Source organism: Nilaparvata lugens, chromosome 8, assembly GCF_014356525.2.
Source record: "Nilaparvata lugens isolate BPH chromosome 8, ASM1435652v1, whole genome shotgun sequence".
In the NCBI taxonomy this organism is placed as follows: Eukaryota; Metazoa; Arthropoda; class Insecta; order Hemiptera; family Delphacidae; genus Nilaparvata; species Nilaparvata lugens.
In genome coordinates, this window is record NC_052511.1 from 43,301,753 (window position 1) to 43,317,786 (window position 16,034).

General features: G+C 35.5%; 1 protein-coding gene across 1 annotated transcript in view; it reads right to left on the bottom strand.

Moving 5' to 3' along the window:
- Nucleotides 1–15,819, bottom strand: part of LOC111044357 — a 125,821-nt gene extending 110,002 nt beyond the window's left edge. The window contains exon 1 of the mRNA XM_022329484.2: nucleotides 15,570–15,819. Within this exon, the coding sequence (XP_022185176.2) occupies nucleotides 15,570–15,795 (226 nt within the window). The 5' untranslated portion in view covers nucleotides 15,796–15,819. The remainder of the gene's footprint in view (nucleotides 1–15,569) is intronic.
- Between the last annotated feature and the right edge of the window lie 215 nt (nucleotides 15,820–16,034).

Sequence of the window (16,034 nt, forward strand, 5' to 3'; positions counted from 1 at the left end):
TCAGCCCAGTGCCTACCCTCATAAACGTCTCAATTCAAGCCGCCTCTCTACACAAATTATTCAACATTCAAGTTCGCCGAAACATGAAAGATTCGAAATACTGCCCGACAGAGAAAGAGGGCAAGATTGGCATGCGAACCTTGACCCTCAGAGAGTGAGACACTGTCATAGAGTCTATCTAAGGAGTGAGAGAGAGAGAATGAGTGTCAAGTCGGTAGTAATCCGCCTGAAACTTGTAAGATTTGAAACAGAGATACAGAGACAGACATGAATGAATAGAGAGAGACTCTAAGATGGATTATTTCATAGAGATAAGAGTAATATGGAAAGTATAGAAGGGTGAAAGACAGGAAAGGAGAAATAGTGGAAGGGAGTGGGTGAGTGAAAATGAAAGAGAGAAAGAGATATGGTGAGTGTGAGTAAGAGAGAAGGAGCTAAAATGAGAGTGATAGAGAGTGAGACAGACTGAGGGATTAGATTAGATTAGATTTCTTTATTTATGTATGTTACAATATTTACTAGGTAGAGAGAGAGGTAGTTGGATAGAGAAAGAGAGTGTGAGAGAGGGAGTGAGAGTGATAGAGAGTGAGACAGACAGAGAGAGAGAGATACAGAGTGAGAGGGAGTGTGAAAGAAGGAGTGAGCAGTCAGCAGTAATTCATCGAAACCAGACGTTGCTTTGAAGTAGGTCTGCAAGTGTTTTGTAGCATTAATAGCAACAGCCGCTGTTCCTAATAAGAAAGGCGCACAGCACAGCAGAGCACATTATTTGAGTTTGACGCTGCTTTTCACTGAAAATTTTAATGAAAGTTTCAATGGTCGGTGACTGACCTTACTTTTCCGATGTCTTTCCTCGCAAATGAGCTCTTTCCGTTCCGTTGATCAAAATATTTATTACAATTCGACGAGCAGATATTCCGCAATTAATTTGTTCTATGATAAATTCGAGATGTTTGGAACTAATTACAAACGAATTGTATTTGAAATGAAATACGGAGTAGAAATGAAGTATTGTAATTTAAAAGAAATACATCACTCTGTAATGTCCTAACGCATTATTTGTGCTATGTGGAGTTTGCATATGGTAGAGTATATTTTAGGGTTTGACTGTATTCGCGCTTCCAACCCGCACCGAGCACGCTCCCATCATGAACGTTACGGAAGATGTTACGGAATCTTCTCGCGTTCCCGGTCGACCACTGTTGCTCCCCGGTCGATCATCAATCGCTCTGCTGGAGTGACGTTCGGTTGCGGAGCAGAGCGACAGTCTGTACGCACCTTTAGGTGCAAACAGAATGAGACGGTTCTGTTGCTGGTGAGATATTGTGATATCTATCCATAATGAAAACACTGGGTTGTTGTCAAAAATATCACGTATTTATTGTAAAAATCACAAACATGTTTCATTGTCTGAAGTTTCAGGTGTCTTCAATGTCTCACACTTAAGATGACACCATTGGTGTTGAAACATGTTTGTGATTTTTACAATAAATAAGTGATATTTTTGACAACAACCCAGTGTTTTCATTAGAATAAGAGGGTCGCGGTGTATGTTTTGGTTGCCATAAATGACACTAATCAGCTGACAATGATGAAAACATTCCAATGTCATTCTGGTAAACCACAATCGATACTCAACCGTTCTGTTCAGTCCTATGTTTTACAATGTGTATGTGTTACATGAAGGTCGATCGCGACCTAAACTTAAAGCTAAACATCGACCTGACCATTCTATTCGTACTTCTAGTTTGTCATCGAATCATTAGCTGCTCTCGTTTTCTATTCCACCATATTTCTATAAAATAGGCATTGGCAATCTAGCTGAATTACTTTATATATAGATAGTATAGTTTCCTGTCAGCTAGACAAATTGAAAACAATAGAGCAAAAAAAGTGCTCATGTCGATATTTTCAAATACGGAACACAGAGATGGTTAAGGAGTAAAAATAGTTTAGGAAGTAAGCTATAAAGATTAAGTTAAAGCTGAACCTGCTCTCATTTCATAAGACCTTCAAATCTCTATAAAATAGGCCTTGGCAATCTATGTGAATCACTTGTGAACCTCTCTTTGAAAACGTAGAACGATCCTTTCTACTCGATAAACTCTTTGCACCCGAAGAGTGTAGACGGCGTAATTCAGAGTTGAGCAAGTCGGAATGAGCTAGCATTAATGTCAGCAAGAAAGTTGGAGCTCTGTTTGAATGGGCAGCGAACAGGAAAGCTGTGCTGAGCCCTGAGTTGGTGAATGGAAGAGATATGACGGCGGCGAAGATTCACGTTGTCACTCTGCCAGCAAACTGCACAAATAATGCTAGAATGCCATCCGTAATTTTCTACAACTTACAACGGTCAATGACGCTCAAGCAACGATGGTGCACCAGTGCTTGACCTCATTACAGACTATAGGATGGGATTCACTTCAAACTGTCAGCATTTCGTTGAATGGAAAGAGTTTTGGTGTTATACATAAGGGGACTGTCAGGAGTGGTTGAATTGGGAGCATTTTTGGTGTTATACATAAGGGAACTATCTTCATTGGTTTGAATGGGGAGCATTTTTGGTGTTATACATAAGGGAACTATCTCCATTGGTTTGAATGGGGAGCATTTTTGGTGTTATACATAAGGAACTATCTTCATTGGTTTGAATGGGGAACATTTTTGATGTTATAGATAAGGGAACTATCTTCCCTGTTTGAATGGAAGAGCATTTGGTTTGAATGGGGAGCATTTTTGGTGTTATACAAATGGGAACCATAAGCATTGATTTGAATGGCAAGCATTTTTTGGTGTTATACATAAGGGAACTATCTCCATTAGTTTGAATGGGGAGCATTTTTGGTGTTATACATATGGGAACTATCAGCATTGGTTTGAATGGGGAACATTTTTGGTGTTAAACTTATGATAACTATGAGCATTGGTTTGAATGAGGAGCATTTTTGGTGTTATACATATGGAAACTATCAGCATTGGTTTGAATAGGGAGCATTTTTGGTGTTATACATATGTGAACTATCATCATTGGTTTGAATGGGGAGCATTTTTGGTGTTTTACATATGGAAACTATCATCATTGGTTTGAATGAGGAGCATTTTTGGTGTTATACATATGGAAACTACCATCATTGGTTTGAATGGGGAGCATTTTTGTTGTTTTACATATGGAAACTATCAGCATTGGTTTGAATGAGGAGCATTTTTGGTGTTATACATATGGAAACTATCAGCATTGGTTTGAATGGGGAGCGTTTTTGGTGTTATACATATGTGACTATGAGCATTGATTTGAATGGGGAGCATTTTTGGTGTTATACATATGTGAACTATGAGCATTGGTTTGAATGGGGAGCAATTTTGGTGTTATTCATAGAGGATTGCTGACATTGTGACCTGAGGGGTCCACTAACCATATCGAGAGCAACCAAGTTGAGAGGACAGTCAGAGAATTCCCGGAGAGATATGAGACACTACTCCCTATTCTATCTATTCTTATCACTGTATTATAGAAGTCAAGTTTCAGTTCCTATATTATATTTTGTCTCCATTCCCTAGTACTCGATTATTTCATCGTTATTCAACTTTTTTCAACTTTACTACCCTTTTCCATCTATATTTGTAGATCTAGAATCTCCATTTTCCATTGTTGCATCTTTATTCTGAGTATTTCATTTCTAAAATTCTCCAATAATTCATTATAGATGTTAATATATGCTGAATAGTGTCTTATTTTTGGCTGGATTATTTTTTAACAAATTTTTTTGATAAGTCATTATCGTTGTCTCACCCATAATTTCTTATACATAAAGCATGAGACTTCCCACAACATTCTAATCCATCTACAGCTATCTCCATTCTACATTAATGTATATATAATGAACGTTATCATAAGCCGAACTGGATAGAACAAATATATTGCAATCAAAAATCAATGTCTTAATGATGAAACATGAAAATTGTATGAACATAAACTCAAAATATTATTAGAGATTACATACAAGTTTTTTTTGTACAAGCATTGAGAAACCACAGATTGGTTTACAGATGGAATTGAATCATAGATTGCATTTGTTCAAATGCTGATTAATGTATAATTATTATTTAACGAAAATCCTAAGTAAATGCTGTAAATCATCCGAAGACTCCATCTAGCTGTTAACCCTGTTGTCAATATTTGCAGTAGCAGAAGTCTCCGGGTGATTTACAGCATTCAATTAGGATTTTCGTTAATTATACAGACTAGTTGTTATTCTATAGTTGACCGAGCGAAGTGAGGTCTAAGATTCAAGTCGACGGTTTGGCATTTCTCTTAATGTTTGAATGTTTGAATGTTTAAATGTTTATATGTTTTTATGTTGCGCATTTACGGGGAAACGCGGTAATAGATTTTCATGAAATTTGACAGGTATGTTCCTTTTTAAATTGCCCGTCGACGTATATACAAGGTTTTTGGAAATTTTGCATTTCAAGGATAATATAAAAGGAAAAAGGAGCCTCCTTCATACGCCAATATTACCGAAAAAATCAGACTATAGAATCATAAATCAGCTGTCTAGTGGACTATAATACTACCCGTTCAAAAACATCGAACATCTTGAAAATGTATCTTTCCATTAACGTTAGTAGACAGTTGAATATAATACTACCCGTTCAAAAACGTCGAACATCTTGAAAATTGTATCTTTCCATCAACGTTTTTGACAGTTGCAGCCAGACCTGATAACAGCTGTCACACTCACATTCCGGGACGACACGTCACGGTACGATATAGGACAGAAAGCTCTATGTTTATTTAGGATTTTTTCTAGACATTTTTAATTGATAAATAGTTTTTTTATTTTTGAGAAAACATAACAACAGGTCAATGTAACTCAGTGAGCGCGAGGTCTACTGTTCACAGAACTACTAGTAAAAGTTACTGAATGAATTAGTAAACTAAGCCAAATTACATAACTAAGTTGATACACTCTCAACCTTGTACACGATAAATTCAATGAAAATGAATCATGAATGTATACACTACACTAATATATACACTCCTGAGATTTCATAAGTATTCGGATTGAGTGCTTAAGACATATTTGAGCCAATACGTGAACAACTGCAAACAAATTGCAATTACACAAACATCCAAAATAAAAAGTGAGGATTGAAACAGTCTAAAATATTCAATTACTGGTTTGGTTCAAACAGTTTTTTGACTTTGCAAAGAAATTCCAATATCTGGAAACATATGAAAATGGTGTAACTACACATGCAATTGTGTCAACAGTAAAAACTACACATAGGCCTACAAAAGATCGCACAGTTGGAACGGTTCCCGACCCTGTAAACTGTAACACAGTGGACCTACTCTACAAACGTCAACCACAAATGATGAATTGATATAGGTAGCCAATACCTTGCGACAGAGCTCGACAGAATTTTATGAAGGCTTTTTATTGGAACCGGATATGTCAGTGAACCAGGCTGGCAATTTTGGTCGTAAATTATTGTGGCCTGAGGGAGAAAGTGATACAAGGGATGGAAGAGAGAGATGAAAAGACACTGATTCTGAGAGAGGGAGATAGAGTGAAAAGGTGACGAGTAGAACGGTTAGAAGTGTGGAAAGAGGAGAAAATAGAAGAGAGAAAAAAATTAAGAAGGAACGGGTGAGGGTATTGGAAGGAGGAATATCAATTTAGAGAGAGAAAGTAAAGTGGTGAAGATTGAAGGGGTAATGAGTGTGGAAAGAGAAAAAACTTATTGGGAGAGAAAACGAAGAGGAGTGGATGAATGAGCGAAATTGAAGGGATTTGAAGGAGTAGAAAAAAGAAACTGAGAGAGAGAGTGAGAGAGGGAGGGAAAGAGAGATGGAGTGAGAGAGAGAGGTTGACGAGTAGTGGTAAGAAGAGTAGAAAAAGTAACTATTAATTGAGATAGAGAGTGGGAGAAATTGATGGGTGAGAGGAGTGAGAATATAACAAACTGATTGAGAGTCAAAGTACTTGGGTAAGAGGAGTGAAAAGAGAAAAGGCTAATTGGGAAAGAGAGAGAGAGAGTGAGAAGAGATGAAGAGAAGAGGAGGGCAATAAGAAGAGTAAAGGGAGGAAGAGTGTAGTTCCTAAATTTTCTCATAGTCTAGTAGTATGTGAGTTTTTATTGAATATGTAGCAATTTTTACTACTTTTATCAAGATCTTGGGATGAATTTCCAATATTTTTTATCAATAACTATATAGTACTACATCTATTTAGACATCTACGTAGTACAGTAATAATGCACGATAAAAAGAGAGGGAGTTGATTGAGAGAGTGTGGTGGTGATGAGGAGACGAGTGAGAGGAGTGGATAGAGAAAACAGCGAGATGGAAAAGAGTAAAAAGCAAGAGACAAAAGAAGTGCGGAAGGGTGGATTATAATATACAGAGAGCAGAGAGAGAGAGAGAGAGAGGGAAAATAAGAGAGCAGAGGTAAAAATGAAAGTGGAAGTGAGAGAGAGGAATTTATAGAGATGGGAAAAGAGAGAATTAGCCAAACGACTGGAAACAAATGTTGACCAATGTCAATGCAGAGATCATAGGCCTGTATATGTGCAGTTTGCACAGAGCCGGGTCACTATTTGAAATCAACTCGACGGCGATGACAGATGACCAAACACAAAACACAATAATTCACGGAATTCGAGTTGTCGCCTGCCGGAGGATGGGTGACCGCAACCACCTCGCCTCGGCTTTTTCGGAATGTGTGCAAACCACCTCTCAGCTGAAAAGACTCGCTAAACGTTTCCCGTTGTTCTAATTTCCAGCCAGGTGCTTTGACGTTTTGTTAGCTTTTTGAAACTTGTAGTCTGCAGGCTGTCCTATTGTTTTTATCCACTATTCGAATGCCTGTCCATTGCAGATGGGTTTTGGAGCGGCGAAAATTATGGTCCCGAATCATAAAAAATATCATATTTTGGAGTAAAGTGAGGCTTGAACATTGCGAGATAGAAGGATAACTAACTATATTGTTACCAACAGTCAATTTTTCAACTGTCAAAAAATGTTCTCTCCTCACCGGGAAAGTTGGTGAAAATTTGTGATGGTTCAATATTATTCTACAAAATTTATTACAATTCTGTTCATTCAGAATCATATTTTTTATGTGAATTGGAATTTATTGTAATCATCTGATAGCAAACATTTTCCATTTAATCCAGAAAAAGAATGGACAAGAATATTATATTCAATAATTTTGGGAAAGAACTGACTTTTCCGTTTCTAATTCCACTGTATTGCTGGATCTCATAATGATATATTTCGTTGATATAGTGAGGTCCACGGTAAAATGGCAGTGTTTGATTAGCAATGGTATTGCTATCCTTGTCTTCCATTCAACATGGCGGATAACGCTATCTCTTTCTCGCTTTGCTCTGTTGTCAGATTGTTTTTTAGCAATGTAGAATTTATAATTAAATATCTGTTTTTCCAAGGATGAATAATTATTATCCTTTTCATGTCCTTCAGCGAGTTTTCCCAGGGATGAGACCTAGTGCAATCGAATTTTTATATCATAAACCTACTATGTTTCCAAATCTCGTGAAAATCGTTAGAGCCGTTTTTGAGATCCGTTGGGCATAAAATATCCATATAAATAACCAAATATATTTATACAGGAATTGCTCGCTCAATATAATAGGATAGGATTAACAAAATATTCCATCTTAATTATGGAAATTCATTATGGAATTATTGAAAAACATAATTTCTTGCTTAATAAAATATGATTGATTATTTTAAACGTGAATGAACCGTTAATATTGCATCGATAAACCTGTATCAGCTACCATCTATAGAAGGCATTGACAAGACAGAGGATCGGCAACGTTTTTCTGCTATCTTTCTCCACTGCCTTCATAACGTGGACCTCCCTGTAACAACCAATTTTCATCTCATTGAGGATGAGAATGACAAGAAATATGATATTGAGCAATTGTAGAACCAAATCCATTCATTCATCGACATTTTGATTGGATTAATACGAATTGACAACCACTCGTGTTATTTGATTGGTTTTTGGAAAGCAATAATTCATCGAGTGACGGGTAATGGGGTTGGGATGTATATCAGCTCGACAGGATAAGAATCTATATCTAACACACAATTATTGTTCTATGGAAAAAAGGCTACCGTATTTTTCAGGCTGTATAGTTCAATCCTTTAATACAGTTTGAACCATTTTATTCCCCAATGCAATGACAAATATGTTATCTGGAGAGAATATACCAATCTATATTACACAATACAATGGAAATCAAATCCGATGTAGATCGTCAACAAACACATGTTGGAGAAGTGTTATGCTTTGAATAGTAAGTTGATATTATAATCAAGAGATTATCTTTCACCCTCTGGGTTAAAGGTTCAACTTTTTCTCTTAAAAAAAATATTCCGACAGAAAGGTTTTATAACACATTGTTCTGATAAAAATGTCACATCGTACCAACGCTAGAAAAAGTATTTGAATGTGATACGTTAAGTGTCAAAGGGAATGACTCTTTTTTTTCCTGTGAAAATATCATCACCCAGAATAAATTCCTGGAAAATATATACGTGCTCGAATCATAAAATGCTGTAGTCTCTTATCTTCGTTCCATGTTTTGATATTCTCGGTGCGGTACTTTAGAATCTCTCTAAAGTGTACACGTGGTACTAGCTTCAACTGTACTGAAAAAGACTTGTTCCAAGTATTGGACCTTAGAGACTCATAAACAGAGTCAAATCAACTTTTACTCGTCTTGAAAATTGTTTCATGAAAATTATATATCTATCTCTAATTATTCAATAATATGCTAAATGGAACTCGTTCAACAGTAGTAAATAGTCACAATTGATAACTATCTGAATGTTTGATACAGTGGAATCAAAACTCAAAATTAAGATCTTTGAAATTCAATCATAGTGCTTGTTTCATGCTTCCGTCCATTCATGACCTAGATTTGATAATCGTTAATAATAATCTTTCCTTGGATGATATTTATTGACATAATTGAGTTTAAAATACTCGTAATATACAGACATCATAGAAACTACCATTTGGTAGTAGAAATTATATGAGAGTGTGACCGAAGCCTTCGTGGTTCAGGTTTTGAACCGTCATTCCCCATTTTTGGACGATAGGCACGTTGAGAAAAATTATTATTGATAGCGATTTTGACACTCGAAAACGGCAAAAGTGATCGAAACTAGTTGTGTTAATGTAAAAATATAAAGAGGATACTATTGATTTCCTTAATGATTGAAAATTCATTTATAGTCCAGTCACTATATACATTGGTGCATGCAATTTATATTGTAGTTCTGATTTCTTGATATATTATTTGGGTACATAAGAGAAGTTCAGAACCAATTTCGACATGCAAAATTTCCTTGTGCTAGATACAGGATGTCCCGAAAACCTCTTATTTTCGGCTCATTTTCGAGTTTTCAGCTATTTCTGCCAAATATCGTTATCGGGCAGAAAAATTTGCTCTCGCCTTTTCTTCAGATCATAAAATTCTGAATAAAATGGGATCATTCTGAACTCTCTATCTCCGATGAGTATTGAGTTATGATTTTACAAAAATGAGTGAAATTTGAAGGAAAAATCAATTTCGATTAATTTAGTTTTTGATCAACAATATCTTCCGATTCTTAGCATTTAGATGTATAATTCAAAATCACTCTGGGCGTATTTTTGTGTTCTACAATCTGAGATCAGGGAGAGCGCTCTATCTCAAATAGATTTCCAGGTACAACTGACAACAATGCTCCTTGTATTGTGAAAAACACCTAATTTTCAGCTTCAACCATCATCACCAACTACATAGTCTTCACATTGATATTTCGCACAATGACATGAGTTCATGTGATCATGTTCTATGAGAATCACCCGCTAGATGCACTTCATTTCAGTATTTCCTAGTGGAGAGGCGCGCTTAAGGACACCTCAAGGATCAAAATTTCAAACACTTATAACTTTTGACACAATGCACAGATTTAATTGTACTACACTTCATTATTCTCGGCTCGTCAAGGCGGTCCAGATTCATGCATCATAAGTCAAATCCGGTTGAAAAATGGAAAATTTATTGTTGAGTGTACTCAAGCCCATTTTCCAATACACAAAAAATGGCCGACTTATAAATTTAAAGCTCTGTATTTTTCTGTCTGATTACGAGATTTGGCAGAAATAGCTGAAAACTCGAAAATGAGCTGAAAATAAGAGGTTTTTGGGCCACTCTGTATCTAGCACAAGGAAATTTTGCATGAAGAAATTGGTTCTGGACTACTCTTATGTACCCAAATAATATATTAAAAAATCAGAACTACAATACAAATTGCAAGCACATCCCCTTTTTATGTCTATATTGACTGGACTAGTAGCCATTTAGAAATAAACGTTTTCTGTCTTCTTGAACACTTGAACAGAAAGCACTTTAACTAACTACTCTTGAATAATATTGATTCGAATTCATATACTGACCAAGGGGCTCTGTGAGTTTAGTAGAAATGGTTTTTCAATTATTTATCATGATCCATGCGTGATTTAATTCTCTCTACTTTCAAGTCTCTCTTATTTGACTCTCATTAAACGTGAATGTGTTACCTCTCCATAATACCTTTATAACTGTGGATCTATTATTCTATCTCCTCTAAAGTTAATTATAACAACCATTTTCAATTTACATTTCAGACTCTGTAACCTCTTTTACTCATAATCCTACCTATTAACGCTTCGTTATAAATCAAACAGAAGTTTTGGGACTCTTTCGAATGGTTCTCTCACCCCACGCTAAATTGTATTGTTCTCATTCAATAAGAAAGGGAAACACCATCATAAATTCAAATCTTGCTTTAAGAATGAGGAAGAGTATTCTAGGTGAATAATTATTTCCACCCCAACGAGAAATGGAGACATTAATTGTGAAATTAAGGAGCATTACAACAGTACCCGCAGCAATAATTTCTTCCAATGTCACAGTATACAGACACACACAACCCACCTTTGTATTCTATTCATTCTTTTTCATCCAGGAGAGAACGTGACAGAACTATTAATTACTCCAGCGATTCTTGCACTTTAATAATTTTATATCGGTAGAGTTGATAATTCTTACAGGTTTAGGATGAGCTTGTGGAAAGATCCCATGTTATCAAAGAGCACCTGAATTAGTATGATTGAGTTTTTGTATCTTGTACACTTCATCCTAACAGCAAAATTATTATCTTCCATGAATATTTGCTATCAAACGAATTAATCTCAATGAGAAATTATTCAGAAAATTTCATAAAAAAACCAATATAGGAAATATTTTGACACCAGTGGAAGTATTTGAAGACTCTAGTGTGTAAAATCGAACCTTGTTTTACCGGCCTAATTGTGACATTCGATTGAGCAAAAAATTACTCAGATCTATCGTCAGCTGTTGGCCAGCAGTCTTCCCCATCTTCTGCAATGTTAACTTATGTACCTTTTTCTCAGAAAACATTCTAGCTAAAGACACGAATTTTGGCACACTGTTTCATAGTTATACTATGGAGACTAACCAGTTCATATCACCTTATATAACTTTATAAAAAGGTATGATTTTTTAAAGAAAATCCTTAAAAAAGGTGAAACATTTTACTCAAAATTGACCATGAAATGTGAATTGATTAGTATATTTCGATAATCTCTGGTTAGAATGTTCTCCTAAATCATATTGATGGCTCTGTGAAATTTCATCACTATTACATGGAGGGTTTTTGAGAAAAAAGGTACATAAAGTTAAAAAAATAATTTTGAGATAATCGCTTGCAAAAACTTTTATCAGAAGTTTTACCGTAGGCCTACCGTTCTTTAGGTTAGTTATGTTTATAGTAACTCAAAACAAAAACATAGAACAAAATGCCATCTTGATCACCTATGAATGAATCGAGAAATCAATCATGAAAACTTGATTTATAGGTTATGATCGTTGATTGAATCAGAAATAATAAAAAGTTATGAAAATAAGGTGTAAAAGTTGAACATTCAATGCCGGCGCTGAAAAATTTGACATGTATATTCTTTTTATTTATTTTTTCTCATCAAGAAACATCGATAAATACATATTGTTATAATCGTTACAAAGAGGCAAAAGTAAGCTATCGACTTGTACTAAAATCTATATTTTTATCGATTTTTACTGGACTGCTGGCCTTGAAGAGAGAGTGGATGCTCTCACTTCAGAGAGAGTAATCAAAGTTCTTCATAGTAAAAATGGGCTTCATCTTAATTTACGATATTATTTTTTGTTCAAAGCGATGTAGAATTATATTTCGATAATGTACTTATTTTATGAATGAATAAAGAATGAATGAATGAATAAATATTCTAAGAAACATACTTTTGCCAATAAATTATTTTTCGCATAGAAAAGAACTGTCCAATGGTAATTCTTCCGTTTCCCGGCGCAGACTCTGTCTTTAAATAATTGTCTATTCTAGTGTGCTTCATATTCATATACATAATATTTGTACTTTTATAGGAACAATTTATAATTCTACTTCTACTTCTTGTACTTGTAACACTAGATATACTAATACTGAGAAAAGTATAATTGAAAGTTTCAGTTTCACAAATATGAATTGTGAGTCAGTACAATTCTTGAGAGCAAGGAAAAGAAAAAGAAGTGGAAGAAGTTCCAGTTTCTAGATGAGAACTCACTATTAAACTTTTTGAAACAATAAGTTCTTACCTTCAGCTGAAACTTGCCATCATTATTTTCAGTTTGAATAGAATAATAATTTCTTGTGGAAACATCAAATAAGATGTATTCGAGCGTGTCTTTTCACCAGGAAATTTCCATTGTAAATGACGACGACAACGGAGAAGGCCACTCTAATATTTCATCACTCGTAGCTCGAATCATAGAATAAGCACCATTAATAATCTTACTCTTGTTGTAATTGGATTACAAAAGCACTGCTCCGCTTCCCTGTGCTGCTCTTCGCAGCGCAGCGCGGCCAAATCCATTTTTCCAATTCTCTGTAGTTGTAAAAAAGAAAACCCGCGTATTCTGAATTTCCAGCGTCGGGCAAGAAGAGGAAAAAAATGCTGCCGACTTCAAGAAATGAAGGAGAGAGAAAAGAAAACTGGAGAGAAGAGATGGACAGAATCGGATTGAATGACAAAAGAAAATAAAGATCTTTGAGAAGTTTGGTGGGTAAGAGGGAGGGGGAAGTTGAGAGAAAAAACCGAGTGATTTTGTAAAAGGCTCAGTGACAGGTCTAAGAGCAGCAGTCTGTAGAGGGTAAGGGCTGTGTCATCTGAACCAATCACGGCACGTAAACAATTTCCTCCGTCCGGACTAATAGAATTACTCTCTCTCTCTCTCCCCTCTCCCTCTTTCCCCATCCTCTCCCTGAAGCCAGAAGCCATCATATAAAACGTCACACTGGCTTCTCTCTCACGCGCTCTCTACAACACTACAAGACTTTTCGATATATTTTCCCCCTCAGCGACTTTCTTACTTTCCTGCTGAGTTTTCGTCAAATTTCAAAATCAACTTTCACCCGCGCCTAATTCCCGCGGACGAAGAACACGATACTTCCATTCGGAAGACACATTTACTGATTGAGGCAAGAGAGAGAAAGTAAGAGAAAGAGAGAGAGAGAGAGAGAGAGAGAGAGAGAGCAGAAAGTGAGAGTCGAATCAAATATACGAAAGGTTTCTCGGAGACACAGAATTAAGAAGAACTGGATCAGGGGTGGCTCTCTTGGTAACTGTATTGAAAGTTTCTTCCACCTAATTTTTAACTCGTAATTCATTCAAAAGGTGATACATCATATTTCGGAATAGCAATTTTTCATCGAACACCATATTTTTGACTACTTTCCCAAGCTTTAGTCTCTCCTTTTCTTATCTTTTCAAATGATTGTATATTTTTCAAAAAGAGTCAAGCCATATTCAAATCCATTTCACATAACAAAGTAAAACAATAATATAATTTCTTCTTCCTCCTTGCTTTTTCCCATTATTTGGGGTCGGCTCTCATTGATCTAAGTCTCCAGTTCGAACGATCCTGGATCGTCTGATTTGTCAGGTCCAACTGCTTCATATTTTTATAAACTAGACCTAGACATGTGAGACGGGGTGTGAAAGTAAAACAATATAATATTGATTGAATTTAAAGAATAAATAGCAGGTCAAAAGTATGCTGCAAAGTTCAAATATCTCCTGGAATGGAATTAAATGAAATCCATCCTCAATCACTCAAGTACTTTTCATTTACTACTCAAGTACTTTTCAATCTCCTAATTACTGATGTCTCATCGTCAACCATAAACAAAGCGAAAGCAAATGTTCTCATAATTCTCAACAAAGAAATCAAATCCAGGTCCATGTACAATCCTCCAATCAAAATAACTCTCTACCAATCTATGTAACTTCTATTCCTCTATGTATCTTGTTGTTTCCTCTATGTTATTTGTTTAATCTAGCAATTATTTAGCGTTGTATTAGAGGGTTGAGTGTAAGAGAGGGCCGGCCATTCTATTCTATCTCTTAATATTCCTCATGATTAACACAAATACATTACAATTATCACACAATTATCCATTTTAGTTACATTCAGATTAATATTTTTCATAATGAACTCTCTTGATATGTTTACCATAGTTGTTCGAACTCACTGCCAGTGCATAAGGTTCTTTGCCAGTAATGCCATATTGTAATTATTGATAATATTTATTTTCTTAATTTGTATGTAATTATTTTTATGACAAATGAATGAATTTGAATTTGAAGTAGTGCTGACAGTTTGCATTTCTTGGTTGTTTGAGCTTACTGCACGTATACTATAGTGAGGTCCACGCTATAATGGCAGTGGAGAAAGATAGCAGAACAACGTTGCCGATCCTCTGTCTTGTCAATGCCTTGTATAGACGGTATAGCTGATACAGGTTTATTGATGTAATATTAACTTAAAAAAAGACTAAGAATATGAATTCATTTAATATGAATAATTACCACAATATCAACTTCTCAACTACCAAAAAGTGTAATATTAACTGTTCATTCTCGTTTAAAATGATCAATTATATTTTATTATTGAAAGAATAAGACTTTTATACAATCAAATTATTATAATTATTTTATTAAGCAAGAAATTAAATTTTTCAATTATTCCATGATGAATTGACATAATTGAATATTTTGTAAATTAATTGTTAATTCTACACTGAAAGACGATCTGGCAACAGAGCGAAGCGAGAAAGATATAGTGCTATCCGCTTTGTTGAATGATAGACAAGGATAGCAATATCTTTGCTAATTAAATACTGTCATTATAAGGTGGACCTGACTATAGTGGGTTTTTGCCGATTGTGCCATATTGTAATTATTGGTAATATTAAATTTCATAATTTGTATGTAATAACTTCTATGGCAGATAAATGAATTTGAATTTGGAGCAATGCGGACAGTTTGAAGTGCTTTGCATTTTTTCAATTTGCAATATGATTGCGTTGTTTTGTGTTGTAATTTCTTTTGTTTATTTTAATAGAATATTCATTATTGATTATTTGATTGATTTGCTGTACTCACAGAGCGAGTTGTTGGGACGTTTGAGCGTGGGACACACACGCCAGAGGCCGATCTTGAAAGTGATAGTGGTGGAGATGTGTGCGTGTGGCGCGGGCAGATAGACGGGCTCCCTGGTGAACAGCCACACGTTGCTGACAAAAGCGGTGAGCAGGGTGACCAGGGAGGCCATGCCTAGCAGCACGCCTAGGCGGGACAGCCAGCTGCCTCCGCCCCAGCAGCAACACATTGTTACAGGGTGGGTGTCAGCATTGGAACCTGTTACAACACAATATAACAAACATCGTTCAACATTTCTCGGCGATCCAAGGAATAATTTGAAAAACTGTTTTGCCTACATTGGCACTTTTTTATTTATTAATGAATTTATACATTTAGAGAAATAACTTTCTATAAGTATTCTAAGGGCCGTATTCTAACACTACATTCAACGCTAAACCATGTTTACTAATAGATATTATTGCATTT